This window comes from Schistocerca cancellata, chromosome 12 (genome assembly GCF_023864275.1).
Source record: "Schistocerca cancellata isolate TAMUIC-IGC-003103 chromosome 12, iqSchCanc2.1, whole genome shotgun sequence".
Classification (NCBI taxonomy): Eukaryota; Metazoa; Arthropoda; class Insecta; order Orthoptera; family Acrididae; genus Schistocerca; species Schistocerca cancellata.
In genome coordinates, this window is record NC_064637.1 from 128,246,014 (window position 1) to 128,265,406 (window position 19,393).

Sequence of the window (19,393 nt, forward strand, 5' to 3'; positions counted from 1 at the left end):
GATTATTATTAATATCAAATAATGTCACTAGTACATAAAAATCTGACTTTCTGCACATTTTCAGTGCATTAATGTAGTCGTAAATAATTATCGGAAACAGATTTTTTACATGAAACTTCCTGGCAGATTAAAACTGTATGCCGGACCGAGACTCGAACTCGGGAAGTTTCATATCAGCCCACAGTCCGCTGCAGAGTGAAAATCTCATTCTAGATTTTTTACAAGCTGCGAGGCGACAAAAGCCTAAGAATTATCATCCGCACCTAAATTTATTGTACATTTACATGTTTTGTGCCAGTTTTGTCACTATCTCGTAAATGAAGAAAGTGTGTTTATTCCACATCCATAAGACCTAAGCCACTTGGAATTGGTATTTATTGTCCTAGCTTTGACATGTTCTACGAGGGCATGATGAAAAGTAATGCCTCCCAACTTTTACTGGAAAACTCTTCATTAACATTCTACATCGTTGTGATTCTTGAGTTTCTCCCGGCGTATTTGATAATCAAAATATCCACGGGTATGCTGCCGGTCTATAGTGTCCTGGCGTTGAGTGATGATGCGGTCTCGGTTTTGCAGAGAGGTCTCAACTTCGCTCCCACCCCCAAGTTCACTCCGGTCGCAGAAATTGTTAGTGCTGTTGAACAGGTTGCAGCTCGACTTCCGCCAGAATCAGCCGAGGAAATACGTCGTGAAACTTGTCGTGCGTTGACGAAATCCAAGCCGATGAAGTCAAATATCAGCAGTAAAGAGAGGGCGGCCATTCGTGATCTGAGGGAGCGCTCTGAAATTGTTGTCTTACCAGCTGACAAAGGCAATGCTACAGTTGTTGTCTCCCATAAGGACTACACTGATAAGATGCAGAGCCTGCTAAATGACGATTCCTACCGGAAGATCAGCGTTGACCCTACAAAGAAGGTGGAGAACAAGACGAGGGCGCTTCTCAAAGACGCAGATTTACCGGAGGGTGACGCTAAGAAATTGTTACCCCAAGGTCCGGTACCGCCTAGACTATATGGACTCCCGAAGGTTCACAAAGAGGGGGTACCATTACGCCCCATTGTCAGCAACATCAGGGCACCTACATATTTGTTGGCCAAATACCTGACGGGAATATTAAGTCCTTATGTGGGTAAATGCCCTCATCACATCCGTAATTCCGTGGATTTTGTTAAACGCCTTGATAGCTTCAGGTTGGATGAGTCAGATATCATGGTGAGTTTTGATGTCGTTTCCTTGTTTACGAGGGTACCCCTGCGAGAGTCACTAGAATTGATTAGTCAGAAGTTTGATGAGAAGACCACTGAACTTTTTAGGCATGTCTTGACTTCCACGTATTTTCTTTTTAATGGAGAATACTACGAACAAACGGAGGGAGTCGCCATGGGTAGCCCACTCTCACCGGTGGTAGCGAATTTGTACATGGAGAACTTCGAGGAGGAAGCCCTGTCGTCATCCGTATGGAAACCTACTTGCTTTTTCCGTTACGTGGACGACACGTTCGTCATCTGGCCACATGGTATGGATAAACTCCTTGACTTCCTTACACATCTAAACTCCATACACCCCAACATCAAATTCACTATGGAGACTGAAACGGAGGGTAAATTACCTTTCCTTGACGTCTTGGTCAAGAGAAGGGCTGACGGCACCCTAGGTCATGGGGTGTATCGGAAGGCTACGCACACTGATCTGTATTTGCATGCAGACAGCTGCCACCACCCTTCACAGAGGAATGGGGTACTTAAAACTCTAGTACATAGGGCGCGCACTATCTCTGACGCAGAGAGTCTATCCCAGGAATTGGAACATCTGAGAACTGTATTTCGAAAAAATGGGTACTCAGAGTGGCAGATTCAACGTGCTCTCCGCCCAACCACTGCAGCACAACCTGTTGAGATGGATGAAGTCACGAGGGAGGAGGTAGGCACTGCATTTATTCCATACACAGGCGCACTCTCGGGGAAAATCGCCCGCATTCTGAAGAAACACCGGGTCGGAACTGTGTTTTGTCCTCCAAATAAAACTCGTGCACTGGTGGGGAGCGCCAAAGATGACCTCGGTTTGAGGAAGGCCGGCGTGTACCAGATTCCGTGTCAATGTGGCAAGTCGTATATTGGTCAGACGATGCGTACCGTCGAGGATCGATGCCGTGAACACCAGAGGCACACTCGACTGATGTATCCGAGCAAGTCGGCGGTCGCTGAACATTGTTTGTCGGAAAATCACGCCATGGAGTATGACCGCACGAGGATTCTGGTACAGACGTCGAGATACTGGGACAGCGTTGTTAGAGAGGCCATCGAAATTCGCACCAATGACGACCTCATAAACCGGGACTGTGGCTATAATCTTAGCAAGGCTTGGGAACCAGCGATCGGGTTAATCAAGAGTAAATCGAGCAGACGTATAGTTGTGACGACCACGGCGGACAGAGCCATCACACCGACGTCATCTCAGACGCCGTCGCAATCTGTTCCACCGCGCGACCGTGGCGCTGGGCGCGGACGGCGGAGGGAGCGCGCCGCGGGCGGAGGGTATTTAAATCGGCCGCCGCCGCGACCGAACCCAGTTCCCTCTGAGCAGCCGTAGCGTACGGATCTCCGTGCCGGTACGTTCACAGGAGCTCAGTCCGTCAGTTCACCTGATGATGGCGACATGTTTGATCGCCGAAATATTGTGCCCGTTGGACACTATAGACCGGCAGCATACCCGTGGATATTTTGATTATTCTACATCGTTGTTCCTCATTTCTACATATTTATTTCTCAACATGGTCACCCTGGCGGCGAACACACTTCTCACAACGAGACACCAATTTGTTGACACCGTCACTGTTGAATGTTCCGTGCTGTTGACGGAGCCGCAACCTCAACTCTGCTTGCATCGTTTCATCGCTATCAAACTGAAGTCCTCGAAGGTGTTCTTTAAGTTTTGGAAACAGATGAAAATAGTCAGGGGGCGAAGTCGGTACTACATGGAGGATGATGGATGTAACTTTAATTATATACAACTTTTATATGAAAAATGATTTTATATATTATCGTTTCGAAATATTCCCTCTGAACCTAATACTGTAAATTACCTTTCGGGATGAGTTTTACTCCTTAAAAGTAAAATTGGGAAGAAAAAAATACTTATTGCAGTATTTTGCCCCTCTATACACACGCAACGTTGCATCAGGATCGTGTATTGACAGTTAGGAATATTCCCTTGTTAGTGTGGGTCGAGGTCGTCGACTACAGAAGAAAATTAGTTTCAGCAGCTTCGGTTATATGTTGCCCGTTTTAAGGAAGAAATGAAGATAAGCGTTAAGTTTCCTTGGACAAGAAGGTTATCAAAGAGTATAATCTCAGACTGAGCGTAATTATAATTCGGGTAAAGTAACGCACACTTACTGGTGAATGGTGTCGGTTCTCCCGTGTGCTCTCGTTGCTTGATCTCCCTGAGGTAGGTGTCAATGAAGCCACGCTCGTAGCCGTCTTCGTAGGTATTCTTGTGGTCCTCGATCAGTTTCTGTGGGCAACGACAGAGTGTGATAAGTATATGGGAGTAAACAACTGACAGACATCGAAACGTGCAAAAGAAAAAGAGGGCTTAGATGGCTGGCATATAAATTGAGAACAGAGGGTATTTTGACGATTTTCTTTTAGGTTTGTTTTGTGCTTTAAATTACTTTCGTTCACTCAAAATGATCTACTTTCCTATCGTCCAGCCAAGCTGTTCCTGTCTTTTGGAGAATTTCTGCTTAATTTTTTTTCTTACAGATATATCTACACTCCTGGAAATGGAAAAAAGAACACATTGACACCGGTGTGTCAGACCCACCATACTTGCTCCGGACACTGCGAGAGGGCTGTACAAGCAATGATCACACGCACGGCACAGCGGACACACCAGGAACCGCGGTGTTGGCCGTCGAATGGCGCTAGCTGCGCAGCATTTGTGCACCGCCGCCGTCAGTATCAGCCAGGTTGCCGTGGCATACGGAGCTCCATCGCAGTCTTTAACGCTGGTAGCATGCCGCGACAGCGTGGACGTGAACCGTATGTGCAGTTGACGGACTTTGAGCGAGGGCGTATAGTGGGCATGCGGGAGGCCGGGTGGACGTACCGCCGAATTGCTCAACACGTGGGGCGTGAGGTCTCCACAGTACATCGATGTTGTCGCCAGTGGTCGGCGGAAGGTGCACGTGCCCGTCGACCTGGGACCGGACCGCAGCGACGCACGGATGCACGCCAAGACCGTAGGATCCTACGCAGTGCCGTAGGGGACCGCACCGCCACTTCCCAGCAAATTAGGGACACTGTTGCTCCTGGGGTATCGGCGAGGACCATTCGCAACCGTCTCCATGAAGCTGGGCTACGGTCCCGCACACCGTTAGGCCGTCTTCCGCTCACGCCCCAACATCGTGCAGCCCGCCTCCAGTGGTGTCGCGACAGGCGTGAATGGAGGGACGAATGGAGACGTGTCGTCTTCAGCGATGAGAGTCGCTTCTGCCTTGGTGCCAATGATGGTCGTATGCGTGTTTGGCGCCGTGCAGGTGAGCGCCACAATCAGGACTGCATACGACCGAGGCACACAGGGCCAAGACCCGGCATCACGGTGTGGGGAGCGATCTCCTACACTGGCCGTACACCACTGGTGATCGTCGAGGGGACACTGAATAGTGTACGGTACATCCAAACCGTCATCGAACCCATCGTTCTACCATTCCTAGACCGGCAAGGGAACTTGCTGTTCCAACAGGACAATGCACGTCCGCATGTATCCCGTGCCACCCAACGTGCTCTAGAAGGTGTAAGTCAACTACCCTGGCCAGCAAGATCTCCGGATCTGTCCCCCAGTGATCATGTTTGGGACTGGATGAAGCGTCGTCTCACGCGGTCTGCACGTCCAGCACGAACGCTGGTCCAACTGAGGCGCCAGGTGGAAATGGCATGGCAAGCCGTTCCACAGGACTACATCCAGCATCTCTACGATCGTCTCCATGGGAGAATAGCAGCCTGCATTGCTGCGAAAGGTGGATATACACTGTACTAGTGCCGACATTGTGCATGCTCTGTTGCCTGTGTCTATGTGCCTGTGGTTCTGTCAGTGTGATCATGTGATGTATCTGACCCCAGGAATGTGTCAATAAAGTTTCCGCTTCCTGGGACAATGAATTCACGGTGTTCTTATTTCAATTTCCAGGAGTGTAGTTAGTTTTATTCCTGCAGCATCATGACCACCTACGTAATAGCCGGTATGTCCGCCTTTGACACATGTAACAGTGCCGGCACGTCGTGGCATGGAAGCACTGAGGCATGGGTAGGTCGCTGGAGTGAGCTGGCACCACATCTGCACAAAGTCACCTAATTCCCCTTAAATTCCGGGAAGGGGCCGATGACATTGGCTCTGAGCACTATGAGTCTAAATATCTGAGGTCATCAGTCCCCTAGAACTTAGAACTACTTAAACCTAACTAACCTAAGGACATCACACACATCCATGCCCGAGGCAGGATCCATGCCCGAGGCAGGATTCGAACCTGCGACCGTAGCGGTCGCGCGGTTCCAGACTGAAGCGCCTAGAACAGTTCGGCCACACGGGCCGGCGGCGATGACATTGAATCACATCCCAGATGTGTTCGATCGGGTTCAGATATGGCGAGTTGGGGGACCAGCACATCAACTGGAACTCGCCACTCTGTTCCTCGAACCACTGTGTCATGCCCCTGGCCTTGTGACGTGAAGCTTTATCTTGGTGGAGAACGGCCACTCTCGTCGGGAAACATGATCGTCATGAATTGCTGTACGTGGTCCGGAACCGGTATATGATACTCCTTGGCCATCATGGTGCCTTGCAGAAGCTCTACTGGAACCACGGATACCCACATGAATGTTCTCTAGAGAATATGGCGCCGTCGCTAGCTCGTCTCCATCCTGTAGTACAGGTGTGCAGGAGATGTTCCCCTGGAAGAAGACGGATTTGCGCCCTCCAATCGGCATGACGAAGAAGGTATCGGAATTCATAAGACTGTGTAACGCGCTGCTGATGGTCACGTGCCCATTTCAGTCGTAGCTGACAATGTCGTGGTGTTAACATTGGTACATGCATAGGCTGTCGCCTGCGGAGGCCCATTGTTAGGAATGTTCGGTGCACTTGTAACACCATAGCTCTTATGCTGTATGGATTTATTTTGCTTTTGTTTTATTTAATGTTACACTGCTGCGCTTCTGTCAATGTGTGTGATTGAATCGATAACATAAAATTGTATACTGCTTTCTTTATACAAACTTTGATGTCATGGTTTGATTCTATGCTGTGTAGCATATCTTTCATTTAAACTCTTTGTCCCATTTGGAGGGAACAAAACTTACTGTATATAATTGTAATTTTGTGTGAATAATTTTTTGTAGAGATGTCAATATGTGTAAATGTTTTGTTTTATTTAATGCATTTGGTTGCTGTTATGTAAATTGCTGATCCTCACTTAGGGTTCTTAGTTTGTATGTAAATGGTGTAGTGGTTCCCCTCGGGAACGGAACTGTGTAGCGCGCGCAAATTGTGGTTGGCCTAGGTGGAAAAGGTGGAACTGATAGTCAGTCGGGGACGAGACAGCAGTCGGGGACGAGCTACGAGTCCGTGCACTGCCATCTAAAAGATGCATATTGTGCTGGTTCCGAGAGAGGCTTTTCCTGCCGCTTTCCAATGCCTCGGATGGATGGATAAATAGCTGGAACTATTCTGGAATTGGTATCTGTCGTCGCCACCAAGAAATGACAGAGTCCAGCAATTCTGTCTGCGAATCCACCTACCAACATGCAGTTGCCACCACGTTGCGCAATCACTGTAACGTAATACTATAATGATGTACAGTGAAGGATCAGCTTAATGGATGTGTTATTGTGCTCAAATATAAGGTAATTTATATCTGAATTTATGTACCTACCTTGATTTTTCTCCTTATCATAACACCTCTCAGGTTCCTTTCCGTTTGAACTAAAGTAATTGCCGAGTGTCAGTATTGAAAGAACATTTATGACCAATGTTATGCTAATCAATGCCTCTTGAACTTAGTAAAAACAAAGTTAAAGTTAATGTGGCTAGAGAGTGAGTTAAAGTAAATGTTGTTTGCTGAAAATAATTTTCCTATTAAAACTGCTTATTAAAGTGCTGTTGCCAACTGCAAAATTAAAAGTTCTTAAGACTGAGGCTTCTAAAGTTTTGCTTAGCAAATGATCACCTTGATATCTGTAGTAAATTCTAAAAGGTGAGTCAGTTTCTTGCAGTTTGGTCAGTATTGTGTTTCGCTGTAGTAAAAGTGAGAAAGCTGCAGTTGTGAAACATTATATATTCATGTTTGCTAAGTGTTTGTGTATCTTGTGTATTAGAAGTGCATGTTAATAGTAATGTTGTAAAGACCATTCACTTTATGTAAGCCTGAAAGTAATAGGGTGTTTCCGTATCTCTTATAATTTTGCAAATAGTTTGTGCTGCTCCAGTTGTTAGTTTCAATCTTACCGTAAACATATGTATGTGTCAGAGTTCACTGCACTCGCGTGTGACAAAGTATAGGTTGTGTTTATCCGTTATAGTTGCTTATACCTACTTTCTTAAAGGAGAATGTTAATCATTCTCTTGCCTAGTTAGGCTGGCGAACGTTTTCTTTATCAGTTAAACAGTGCAGATAGGGAAAATTTTGTTCGTACTGTTCAAATATTTACGTAATTCTGACTTTCATTTCCGATAAGCCACCTCCGTTAGGTACAACACGGTCAACATAACAAAATTCCTCTCAGAGGGTAACACTGCTCTGTTGCTTTGTGCCATAGTTGCTTTTACAAGATAGTTTTATGTCACTACCTGTTTCTAGCATTGAGGTTATGGTACAGTAGTAGCAGACAGGAGTGTTATACACTGTGTGTGCAGATACACTTGTACTCTGGCCAGTATTAAAGTCTGATGTTAGTTCCGCCACAGACTTCCCAGTCTACGACATCTGATATCTGTAATGAAGGGTGGCCGCCAAACCCCACGATATCTGGATGTGGTTTCACTTAAGTTTCGCCACGTGTTGAAAGCACTCACCACAACACTCCTCCAACGCCTGACAAGTCTTGCAGTTTCCGAAATGCTCGAGCTATCGGCTGTGGGCCACGACAATCTGTCCTGACTCAAACTCAAAATAGATCGCACGCCTTCCCATTCCACACAAGGGTAGCACGTTCACTGATACTGCATGTGTGTGACTAGCAGTCATCCCTCGCCAGGTGACGCAGTCATCAGGTGACACTGCTATTGCCTGGATAGTAGGTCGGTGATCATAATGTTCTGGCTGATCAGTGTATTTTACTGTTTCATTTTTAGCTTTACTTTCACAATGAGTCCAAATGGACCTACCTTGCACAAGACTGGTCGCAGCAGATTTGCCTCCATACAGACCCTCGTTAGCCACACACCATTCTGGCTAGCCAGACAGGGATGGTGACTCGCTGCAGCAGACTCACCTCTATGAAGATCGTCATCTGGAGAGGACCCTCCAGTCCATGCCAATAGCAGAATAGCTCAAGGACAATGGTGACAGCCACGAGTCGATGGTGAGGAACGCCCGAACACCCCCTCCCCCCATCATTGTGGTATTTAAGTGATGGTAGAACTACATTATACAGGGTGTCCAACATAAATCAGGTATGCCTTATGTGCCGGTTAATTATCTCTAGTCATATTGCTTCTGATAGAAGGTTGTATACATGGAAGAACCCTGGAGATACAAAAAGGTATCAGATAGATTATATAATGGTAAGAAAGAGATTTAGGAACCAGGTTTTAAATTGTAAGACATTTCCAGGGGCAGATGTGGACTCTGACCACAATCTATTGGTTGTGACCTGTAGATTAAAACTGAAGAAACTGCAAAAAGGTGGGAATTTAAGGAGATGGGACCTGGATAAACTGAAAGAACCAGAGGTTGTACACAGTTTCAGGGAGAGCATAAGGGAACAATTGACAGGAATGGGGGAAAGAAATACAGTAGAAGAAGAATGGGTAGCTCTGAGGGATGAAGTAGTGAAGGCAGCAGAGGATCAAGTAGGTAAAAAGACGAGGGCTAGTAGAAATCCTTGGGTAACAGAAGAAATATTGAATTTAATTGATGAAAGGAGAAAATATAAAAATGCAGTAAATGAAGCAGGCAAAAAGGAATACAAACGTCTCAAAAATGAGATAGACAGGAAGTGCAAAATGGCTAAGCAGGGATGGCTAGAGGACAAATGTAAGGATGTAGAGGCTTATCTCACTAGAGGTAAGATAGATACTGCCTACAGGAAAATTAAAGAGACCTTGGAGAACCACTTGTATCAACATCAAGAGCTCAGATGGAAACCCAGTTCTAAGCAAAGAAGGGAAAGCAGAAAGGTGGAAGGAGTATATAGAGGGTTTATACAAGGGCGATGTACTTGAGGACAATATTATGGAAATGGAAGAGGATGTAGATGAAGATGAAAGGGGAGATACGATACTGCGTGAAGAGTTTGACAGAGCACTGAAAGACCTGAGCCGAAACAAGGCCCCCGGAGTAGACAACATTCCATTGGAACTACTGACGGCCTTGGGAGAGCCAGTCCTGACAAAACTCTACCATCTGGTGAGCACGATGTATGAGACAGGCGAAATACCCTCAGACTTCAAGAAGAATATAATAATTCCAATCCCAAAGAAAGCAGGTGTTGACAGATGTGAAAATTACCGAACAATCAGTTTAATAAGCCACAGCTGCAAAATACTAACACGAATACTTTGCAGACGAATGCAAAAACTAGTAGAAGCCGACCTCTGGGAAGATCAGTTTGGATTCCGTAGAAATACTGGAACACGTGAGGCAATACTGACCTTACGACTTATCTCAGAAGAAAGATTAAGGAAAGGCAAACCTACGTTTCTAGCATTTGTAGACTTAGAGAAAGCTTTTGACAATGTTTACTGGAATACTCTCTTTCAAACTCTAAAGCTGGCAGGGATAAAATACAGGGAGCGAAAGGCTATTTACAATTTGTACAGAAACCAGATGGCAGTTATAAGAGTCGAGGGACATGAAAGGGAAGCAGTGGTTGGGAAGGGAGTAAGACAGGGTTGTAGCCTCTCCCCGATGTTATTCAATCTGTATGTTGAGCAAGCAGTAAAGGAAACAAAAGAAAAATTCGGAGTAGGTATTAAAATCCATGGAGAAGAAATAAAAACTTTGAGGTTCGCTGATGACATTGTAATTCTGTCAGAGACAGCAAAGGACTTGGAAGAGCAGTTGAACGGAATGGATGGTGTCTTGAAGGGAGGATATAAGATGAACATCAACAAAAGCTAAACGAGGATAATGGAATGTAGTCGAATTAAGTCGGGTGATGTTGAGGGTATTAGATTAGGAAAGGAGACACTTAAAGTAGTAAAGGAGTTTTGCTATTTGGGGAGCAAAATAACTGATGATGGTCGAAGTAGAGAGGATATAAAATGTAGACTGGCAATGCCAAGGAAAGCGTTTCTGAAGAAGAGAAATTTGTTAACATCGAGTATAGATTTAAGTGTCAGGAAGTCATTTCTGAAAATATTTGTATGGAGTGTAGCCATGTATGGAAGTGAAACCTGGACGGTAAATAGTTTGGACAAGAAGAGAATAGAAGCTTTCGAAATGTGGTGCTACAGAAGAATGCTGAAGATTAGATGGGTAGATCACATAACTAATGAGGAAGTATTGAATAGGATTGGGGAGAAGAGAAGTTTGTGGCACAACTTGACCAGAAGAAGGGATCGGTTGATAGGACATGTTCTGAGGCATCAAGGGATCACGAATTTAGTATTGGAGGGCAATGTGGAGGGTAAAAATCGTAGGGGGAGACCAAGAGATGAATACACTAAGCAGATTCAGAAGGATGTAGGTTGCAGTAGGTACTGGGAGATGAAGAAGCTTGCACAGGATAGAGTAGCATGGAGAGCTGCATCAAACCAGTCTCAGGACTGAAGACCACAACAACAACAACACTGCTTCTGAAGTGTCAACACTGTCTCGAAAGTGGTCTCACTACATTTTATCGGAAAGTTGAGAGCAGCTGTGTGATCGTGTGTTACTAGTTGCGAGAAGTGGGTATTGTCGAGTTGTTGGACACTGGAACAGCGAATTGATATTGTAGAGTGCTGCTTAGAGACAAGTTCCATCAAGTACTGTAAAGAAATGTTCCAAGCGAGGTATACTGGTAGACACTATTCAAGATCTGTGCAAGAAGTGGGAGACTGTAGGATCCGTGCAGAATGTGCAGAGGAATAGGCGGACGGCAGTGAGGACCCCTGGGACAGAATTCGCACAGACATTACGACAAATCCTTGCAAGTCAATAAGGGGGTTATTGCATCAAGTTGGTGTATCTTGTACACCACCTCATCGCATGCTAAAAGATATGATATTAAAAGCCTATCGTGTGAGTGAGGTACAAGAGTTGAAATTTGGGGATCACGAAAAACAAAAAAGAGTTCATTATTGTTAACCTCATTTGTTAATGGTTACTTGGACCCATTGCTTTACTTCATGTCAATGGGGCCCAGTTTAGTTTGTCCAGTTATGTAAACTACCAGAATTGCAGATACTGGTCACAGGACAACCATATATTCTGCACTAAAAACCTCTCCACTCAGGGCAGATAGGGGTTTGGTGCACATTGTCCGGCATGTACTTTTTGGCCCCATATTTCTGTCTTAAACACTGCCAGAAATCTAGAGATCTTTGACTCTTTGTATGTACAATTAACAGATACAGAGAAGCTGTATGCAGTATTCGTACAGGATTGAGCAACTGCTCAGATATCAAGCCAAAGTATGGGGCATATCACCAAAGTGTCCCCTGAAGACAGAATTGTCAGTAGGAGCCTCTGGCATACGAAGGCCATGGACTTAACACCGTGTAGTTTTTATTTGTGGGACACACTAAGCAGCAAAGTGCATGTTGACAATCCCCACACAGTAGACGATCTTAAACAGAACATTACTAGAGAAATTAACAACATCACACCTGCAGATTTACAGCGTTCTGCTGATAACATCAAAGAAAAAATGGTTCAAATGGCTCTGAGCACTATGGGACCTAACATCTGAGGTCATCAGTCCATTAGAACTTAGAAATACTTAAACCTAACCAGCCTAAGGACATCATACACATCCATACCTGAGGCAGGATTCGAACCTGCGACCATACTGGCCGCGCGGTTCCAGACTGAAGCACCTACAACCGCTCGGCCTCACTGACCGGCGATAACATCATCAAACAAAGCCATCGATGCCTGGATGCCCACAGGCACCACTTCCAGCCTCTCGTATAAACAGGTAACTTTAAAGTTAGTATTACCTATTATTTTTTAAGTTAGTTCATTGTTATTTGAATCTCGGGTATGAGGAGTGCTGGTTTTATGTGGGGCACCCTGTACCTGAACTCAGGGGACTCACCTCCACACAGGCTGTCATTTGGAGGGAGTCTTCCTGTCCATCCCACTATCCACACAGCCCGGGCCAGCCATGAGTGTCTGTTGAGAAAGCCTTGTGAATCGAGCTACCTTCTACAAGACTTGTGTCAGCAGACTCACCTCCAGGGGAAGGTCTTCATCTGGAGAGAAGCCTCCAATCCATCCCAGTATGCAAGGAGCCAGGCCAGCCACGAGTGTATGCTGAGAAAGCTTTGTCACTGGGGCCACCTTCTTCAATACTTGTGTCAGCAGACTCACCTCCAGGAAGGTCCTCATCTGGAGAGAACCCTCCAATTCGTTCCATTATCCACACAGTCCAGCCCAGCCACGAGTGTATGCTGAGGAATCTTTGTCACTGGGGCTACCTTCCCTGACACTTGTGTCAGCAGACTCACCTCCAGGAGAAGGTTCTCATCTGGAGAGAAGCCTCCAATCCATCCCAGTATGCAAGGAGCCAGGCCAGCCACGAGTGTATGCTGAGAAAGCTTTGTCACTGGGGCCACCTTCTTCAATACTTGTGTCAGCAGACTCACCTCCAGGAAGGTCCTCATCTGGAGAGAACCCTCCAATTCGTTCCATTATCCACACAGTCCAGCCCAGCCACGAGTGTATGCTGAGGAATCTTTGTCACTGGGGCTACCTTCTCTGACACTTGTGTCAGCAGACTCACCTCCAGGAGAAGGTTCTCATCTGGAGAGAAGCCTCCAATCCATCTCAGTGTGCAAGGAGCCAGGCCAGCCACAGGTGTATGCTAAGAAATCTTTGTCACTGGGGCTACCTTCTCCAATACTTGAGTCAGCAGACTTACCTCCAGTAAGGTCCTCATCTGGAGAGAACCCTCCAGTTCGTTCCTTTATCCACACAGTCCAGCCCAGCCACAAGTGTATGCGGAGGAATCTTTGTCACTGGGGCTACCTTCTCCGACACTTGCGTCAGTAGACTCACCTCCAGGAAGGTCCTCATCTGGAGAGAATCCTCAAGTCCATCCCAGTATGCAGAGAGCCAGGGCAGCCACGAGTGCATGCTAAGAAAGCTTTGTCACTGGGGCTACCTTCTCTCAGCAGACTCACCTCCAGGAAGCTCCTCAGCTGGAGAGAGCCCTCCAGTCCGTCCCAGTATCCGGACAGCACAGGCGCCACTCTGGCCAGCCACGAGTGGATGGTGAGGAAGCCCCCCGTCGTGTCTCCGTGCCGCTGGAACCTGATGCCGGCCTTGCCCAGGCGACGAGCCGTCTCGTCTGCGGAGCGTGGAAGCCTGGCCCCCGTGTACACCGCCAAGATGGAGTTGATGAACGTGGGGAACAGCGCTTCGGGCAGCAGAACACGACGCGAGCCGTCCCCTCCTGGTGATTGTCGGGTCACCGCCTGCCGAAACGTCACGAAGCTCACGAGCCGCACTCGAACTGTATGTGTTGTGAGATGACACACGCAGAGCGATCAAAAAATGGTTCAAATGGCTCTGAGCACTATGGGACTTCACTCCTGAGGTCATCAGTCCTCTAGAACTTAGAACTACTTAAACCTAACTAGCCTAAGGACATCACACACAGCCATGCCCGAGGCAGGATTCGAACCTGCGACCATTTCGGTTGCGCGGTTCCAGACTGTGGCACCTAGAACCGCTCGGCGCAGAGCGATCAGTCAGGACATCAACACTCCAGGTATTCCTCTGGGGGAATATTGTGTGTCAGACGTGTCTCCACACCTTTGGTGTCACAGTCATGCAAATGGGAGAGGATGCTAAGCAAAATATTTTCAAATAAGAAATTATTGTCCCGAAATTATCATTCCCTTTCCCGTTCCACTCGCAAATTGAGCGAGATTACATTCTTCTCATGTAACGTTATTGAGGAAGTTTAGAGAAGCGTCATTTGCGGCAGACTGCACAACGATTCTACTGCCAGCAATACACATATCGCGTAGCAACAGTAACAGCTCCTCTGAAGGCACATACTGGGTATCTCTCCTACGGTCGTCAGTGGCATTTTTTCCGGTGTTTCCGTAGATACTCTACTGACCATTAAAATTGCTACACCTAGAAGAAATGCAGATGATAAATGGGTATTCATTGGACAAATATATTATACTACAACTGACATGTGATTACATTTTCACGCAATTTGGGTGCATAGATCCTGAGAAATCAGTACCCAGAACAACAACCTCTGGCCGTAATAACGGCCTTGATACGCCTGGGCATTGAGTCAAACAGAGCTTGGATGGCGTGTACAGCTTCAACACGATACCACAGTTCATCAAGAGTAGTGACTGGCGTATTGTGACGAGCCAGTTGCTCGGCCACCATTGACCAGACGTTTCCAATTGGTGAGAGATCTGGAGAATGTGCTGGTCAGGGCAGCAGTCGAACATTTTCTGTACCCATAAAGGCCCCTACAGGACCTGCAACATGCAGTAGTGCATTGTCCTTCTGAAATGTAGGGTTTCGCAGGGATCCAATGAAGGGTGGAGCCACGGGTCGTAACACATCTGAAATGTAACGTTTACTGTTCAAAGTGCCGTCAATGCGAACAAGAGGTGACCGAGCCGTGTAATCAGTGGCACCCCATACCATCACGCCGGGTGATACGCCAGTATGGCGATGACGAATACAAGCTTCCAATGTGCATTCACCGCGATGTCGCCAAACACGGATGCGACCATCATGATGCTGTAAACAGACCTGGATTTATCCGAAATAATGACGTTTTCCATTCGTGAACCCAGGTTCGTCGTTGAGTACACCATCGCAGGCGCTTGTTTAGAATAGGGCTTGTTTAGAATAGCAAACAAACCGAAGCATTCCGTGCACACTGGGAGTCACATGAGCAATATTTGTTTGAGCTCACTCCAGCTGCACGTTGCAAAAACGAATTTGTAAATATCTGCCGAAACACCAGAGAAAATGCGTCTTACTACACTTAGGATGGACACCAGGTAGACATTCGCCTTGCCCTAACAGCACTTGCTAATACTGGAACAGCAAATGGAATTCGTACCAAGTACCCTCCTCCATGCAAGATACGGTGTGTTGAGGAGTGTGTATATAGGTATAGACCGGTGACTTTCTGGATCTCATGTGAGGGAAGCCCGAATTGGGTATCGCTTGATTCATCTATTCGGAATCCATGCCGGTTGCCATTGAGGGCCGGCCGCGGTGGCCGAGCGGTTCTAGGCGCTACAGTCTGGAACCGCGCGGCCGCTACGGTCGCAGGTTCGAGTCCTGCCTCGGGCATGGCTGTGTGTGATGTCCTTAGGTTTAAGTAGTTCTAAGTTCTAGGGGACTGATGGCCTCAGAAGTTAAGTCCCATAGTGCTCAGGGCCATTTTGCCATTGAGGGTACTGTATGACGGTTGTGTGGCGGTGCGGACCAGGAGTGAACGTCACCCGCAGGCTCACCTCGTCCTTCCGATCGCCTCCGATGAGCTCCAGCAGGTCCCTCAGCTCTGCCTCGATCTCCGCCTCCAGCCGTGCAGAGCGGCGGCCGAAGCCAAAGTCTCGCATGTGCCTCAGGGTGAGGCGCCGCTGCTCCAGCCACTGCGGGCCCTCCGACAGGAAGATGCCTGCGGGAAGACGGAGGACGTATCGCATCGTAAGAGCAGGGCCACAAATTCCACAGCTACTATATATATATATATATATATATATATATATATATATATATATATATATATATATATACTCCTGGAAATGGAAAAAAGAACACATTGACACCGGTGTGTCAGACCCACCATACTTGCTCCGGACACTGTGAGAGAGCTGTACAAGCAATGATCACACGCACGGCACAGCGGACACACCAGGAACCGCGGTGTTGGCCGTCGAATGTCGCTAGCTGCGCAGCATTTGTGCACCGCCGCCGTCAGTGTCAGCCAGTTTGCCGTGGCATACGGAGCTCCATCGCAGTCTTTAACACTGGTAGCATGCTGCGACAGCGTGGACGTGAACCGTATGTGCAGTTGACGGACTTTGAGCGAGGGCATATAGTGGGCATGCGGGAGGCCGGGTGGACGTACCGCCGAATTGCTCAACACGTGGGGCGTGAGGTCTCCACAGTACATCGATGTTGTCGCCAGTGGTCTGCGGAAGGTGCACGTGCCCGTCGACCTGGGACCGGACCGCAGCGACGCACGGATGCACGCCAAGACCGTAGGATCCTACGCAGTGCCGTAGGGGACCGCACCGCCACTTCCCAGCAAATTAGGGACACTGTTGCTCCTGGGGTATCGGCGAGGACCATTCGCAACCGTCTCCACGAAGCTGGGCTACGGTCCCGCACACCGTTAGGCCGTCTTCCGCTCACGCCCCAACATCGTGCAGCCCGCCTCCAGTGGTGTCGCGACAGGCGTGAATGGAGGGACGAATGGAGACGTGTCGTCTTCAGCGATGAGAGTCGCTTCTGCTTTGGTGCCAATGATGGTCGTATGCGTGTTTGGCGAAGTGCAGGTGAGCGCCACAATCAGGACTGCATACGACCGAGGCACACAGGGCCAACACCCGGCATCATGGTGTGGGGAGCGATCTCCTACACTGGCCGTACACCACTGGTGATCGTCGAGGGGACACTGAATAGTGCACGGTACATCCAAACCGTCATCGAACCCATCGTTCTACCATTCCTAGACCGGCAAGGGAACTTGCTGTTCCAACAGGACAATGCACGTCCGCATGTATCCCGTGCCACCCAACGTGCTCTAGAAGGTGTAAGTCAACTACCCTGGCCAGCAAGATCTCCGGATCTGTCCCCCATTGAGCATGTTTGGGACTGGATGAAGCGTCGTCTCACGCGGTCTGCACGTCCAGCACGAACGCTGGTCCAACTGAGGCGCCAGGTGGAAATGGCATGGCAAGCCGTTCCACAGGACTACATCCAGCATCTCTACGATCGTCTCCATGGGAGAATAGCAGCCTGCATTGCTGCGAAAGGTGGATATACACTGTACTAGTGCCGACATTGTGCATGCTCTGTTGCCTGTGTCTATGTGCCTGTGGTTCTTTCAGTGTGATCATGTGATGTATCTGACCCCAGGAATGTGTCAATAAAGTTTCCCCTTCCTGGGACAATGAATTCACGGTGTTCTTATTTCAATTTCCAGGAGTATATATATATATATATATATATATATATATATATATATATATATATATATATATATATATGGAAGTTGCCTGGAGATACTGACAGGTTTCAGATAGATTATATAATGGTAAGACAGAGATTTAGGAACCAGGTTTTAAATTGTAAGACATTTCCTGGGGCAGACCACAATCTATTGGTTATGAACTGCAGACTGAAACTGAAGAAACTGCAAAAAGGTGGGAATTTAAGGAGATGGGATCTGGATAAACTGAAAGAACCAGAGGTTGTAGAGTGTTTCAGGGAGAGCATTAGGGAACAATTGACAGGAATGGGGGAAAAAAATACAGTAGAAGAAGAATGGGTAGCTCTGAGGGATGAAGTGGTGAAGGCAGCAGACGATCAAGTAGGTAAAAAGACGCGGGCTAATAGAAATCCTTGGGTAACAGAAGAAATATTGAATTTAATTGATGAAAGGAGAAAATATAAAAATGCAGTAAATGAAGCAGGCAAAAAGGAATACAAACGTCTCAAAAATGAAATCGACAGAAAGTGCAAAATGGCTAAGCAGGGATGGCTAGAGGACAAATGTAAGGATGTAGAGGCTTGTCTCACTAGGGGTAAGATAGATACTGCCTACAGGAAAATTAAAGAGACCTTTGGAGAGAAGAGAACCACTTGTATGAATATCAAGAGCTCAGATGGCAACCCAGTTCTAAGCAAAGAAGGGAAAGCAGAAAGGTGGAAGGAGTATATAGAGGGTTTATACAAGGGCGATGTACTTGAGGACAATATTATGGAAATGGAAGAGGATGTAGATGAAGTTGAAATGGGAGATAAGATACTGCGTGAAGAGTTTGACAGGGCACTGAAAGACCTGAGTCAAAAAAAGGCCCCGGGAGTAGACAACATTCCATTAGAACTACTGATGGCTTCAGGAGAGCTAGTCATGACAAAACTGTACCATCTGGTGAGCACGATGTATGAGACAGGCGAAATACCCTCAGACTTTAAGAAGAATATAATAATTCCAATCCCAAAGAAAGCAGGTGTTGACAGATGTGAAAATTACCGAACTGTCAGTTTAATAAGTCACAGCTGCAAAATACTAACGCGAATTCTTTACAGACGAATGGAAAAACTGGTAGAAGCCGACCTCGGGGAAAATGTTGGAACACGTGAGGCAATACTGACCTTACGACTTATCTTGGAAGAAAGATTAAGAAAAGGCAAACCTACGTTTCTAGCATTTGTAGACTTAGAGAAAGCTTTTGACAATGTTGACTGGAATACTCTCTTTCAAATTCTGAAGGTGGCAGGGGTAAAATACAGGGAGCGAAAGGCTATTTACAATTTGTACAGAAACCAGATGGCAGTTATAAGAGTCGAGGGACATGAAAGGGAAGCAGTGGTTGGGAAGGGAGTAAGACAGGGTTGTAGCCTCTCCCCGATGTTATTCAATCTGTATATTGAGCAAGCAGTAAAGGTAACAAAAGAAAAATTCGGAGTAGGTATTAAAATTCATGGAGAAGAAGTAAAAACTTTGAGGTTCGCCGATGACATTGTAATTCTGTCAGAGACAGCAAAGGACTTGGAAGAGCAGTTGAACGGAATGGACAGTGTCTTGAAAGGAGGATATAAGATGAACATCAACAAAAGCAAAACGAGGATAATGGAGTGTAGTCAAATTAAGTCGGGTGATGCTGAGGGAATTAGATTAGGAAATGAGACACTTAAAGTAGTAAAGGAGTTTTGCTATTTAGGGAGTAAAATAACCGATGATGGTCGAAGTAGAGAGGATATAAAATGTAGACTGGCAATGGCAAGGAAAGCGTTTCT

The 19,393-nt window shown here is 46.9% G+C and overlaps 1 protein-coding gene across 1 annotated transcript in view; it reads right to left on the minus strand.

Moving 5' to 3' along the window:
- Positions 1 to 19,393, minus strand: part of LOC126109641 (probable cytochrome P450 304a1) — a 131,254-nt gene that overhangs the window by 67,383 nt on the left and 44,478 nt on the right. The window contains exons 3-5 of the mRNA XM_049914687.1: positions 15,877 to 16,040; positions 13,552 to 13,845; positions 3,399 to 3,516 (exon numbers count right to left, since the gene is read on the minus strand). Of these exons, the coding sequence (XP_049770644.1) occupies positions 3,399 to 3,516; positions 13,552 to 13,845; positions 15,877 to 16,040 (576 nt within the window). The remainder of the gene's footprint in view (positions 1 to 3,398; positions 3,517 to 13,551; positions 13,846 to 15,876; positions 16,041 to 19,393) is intronic.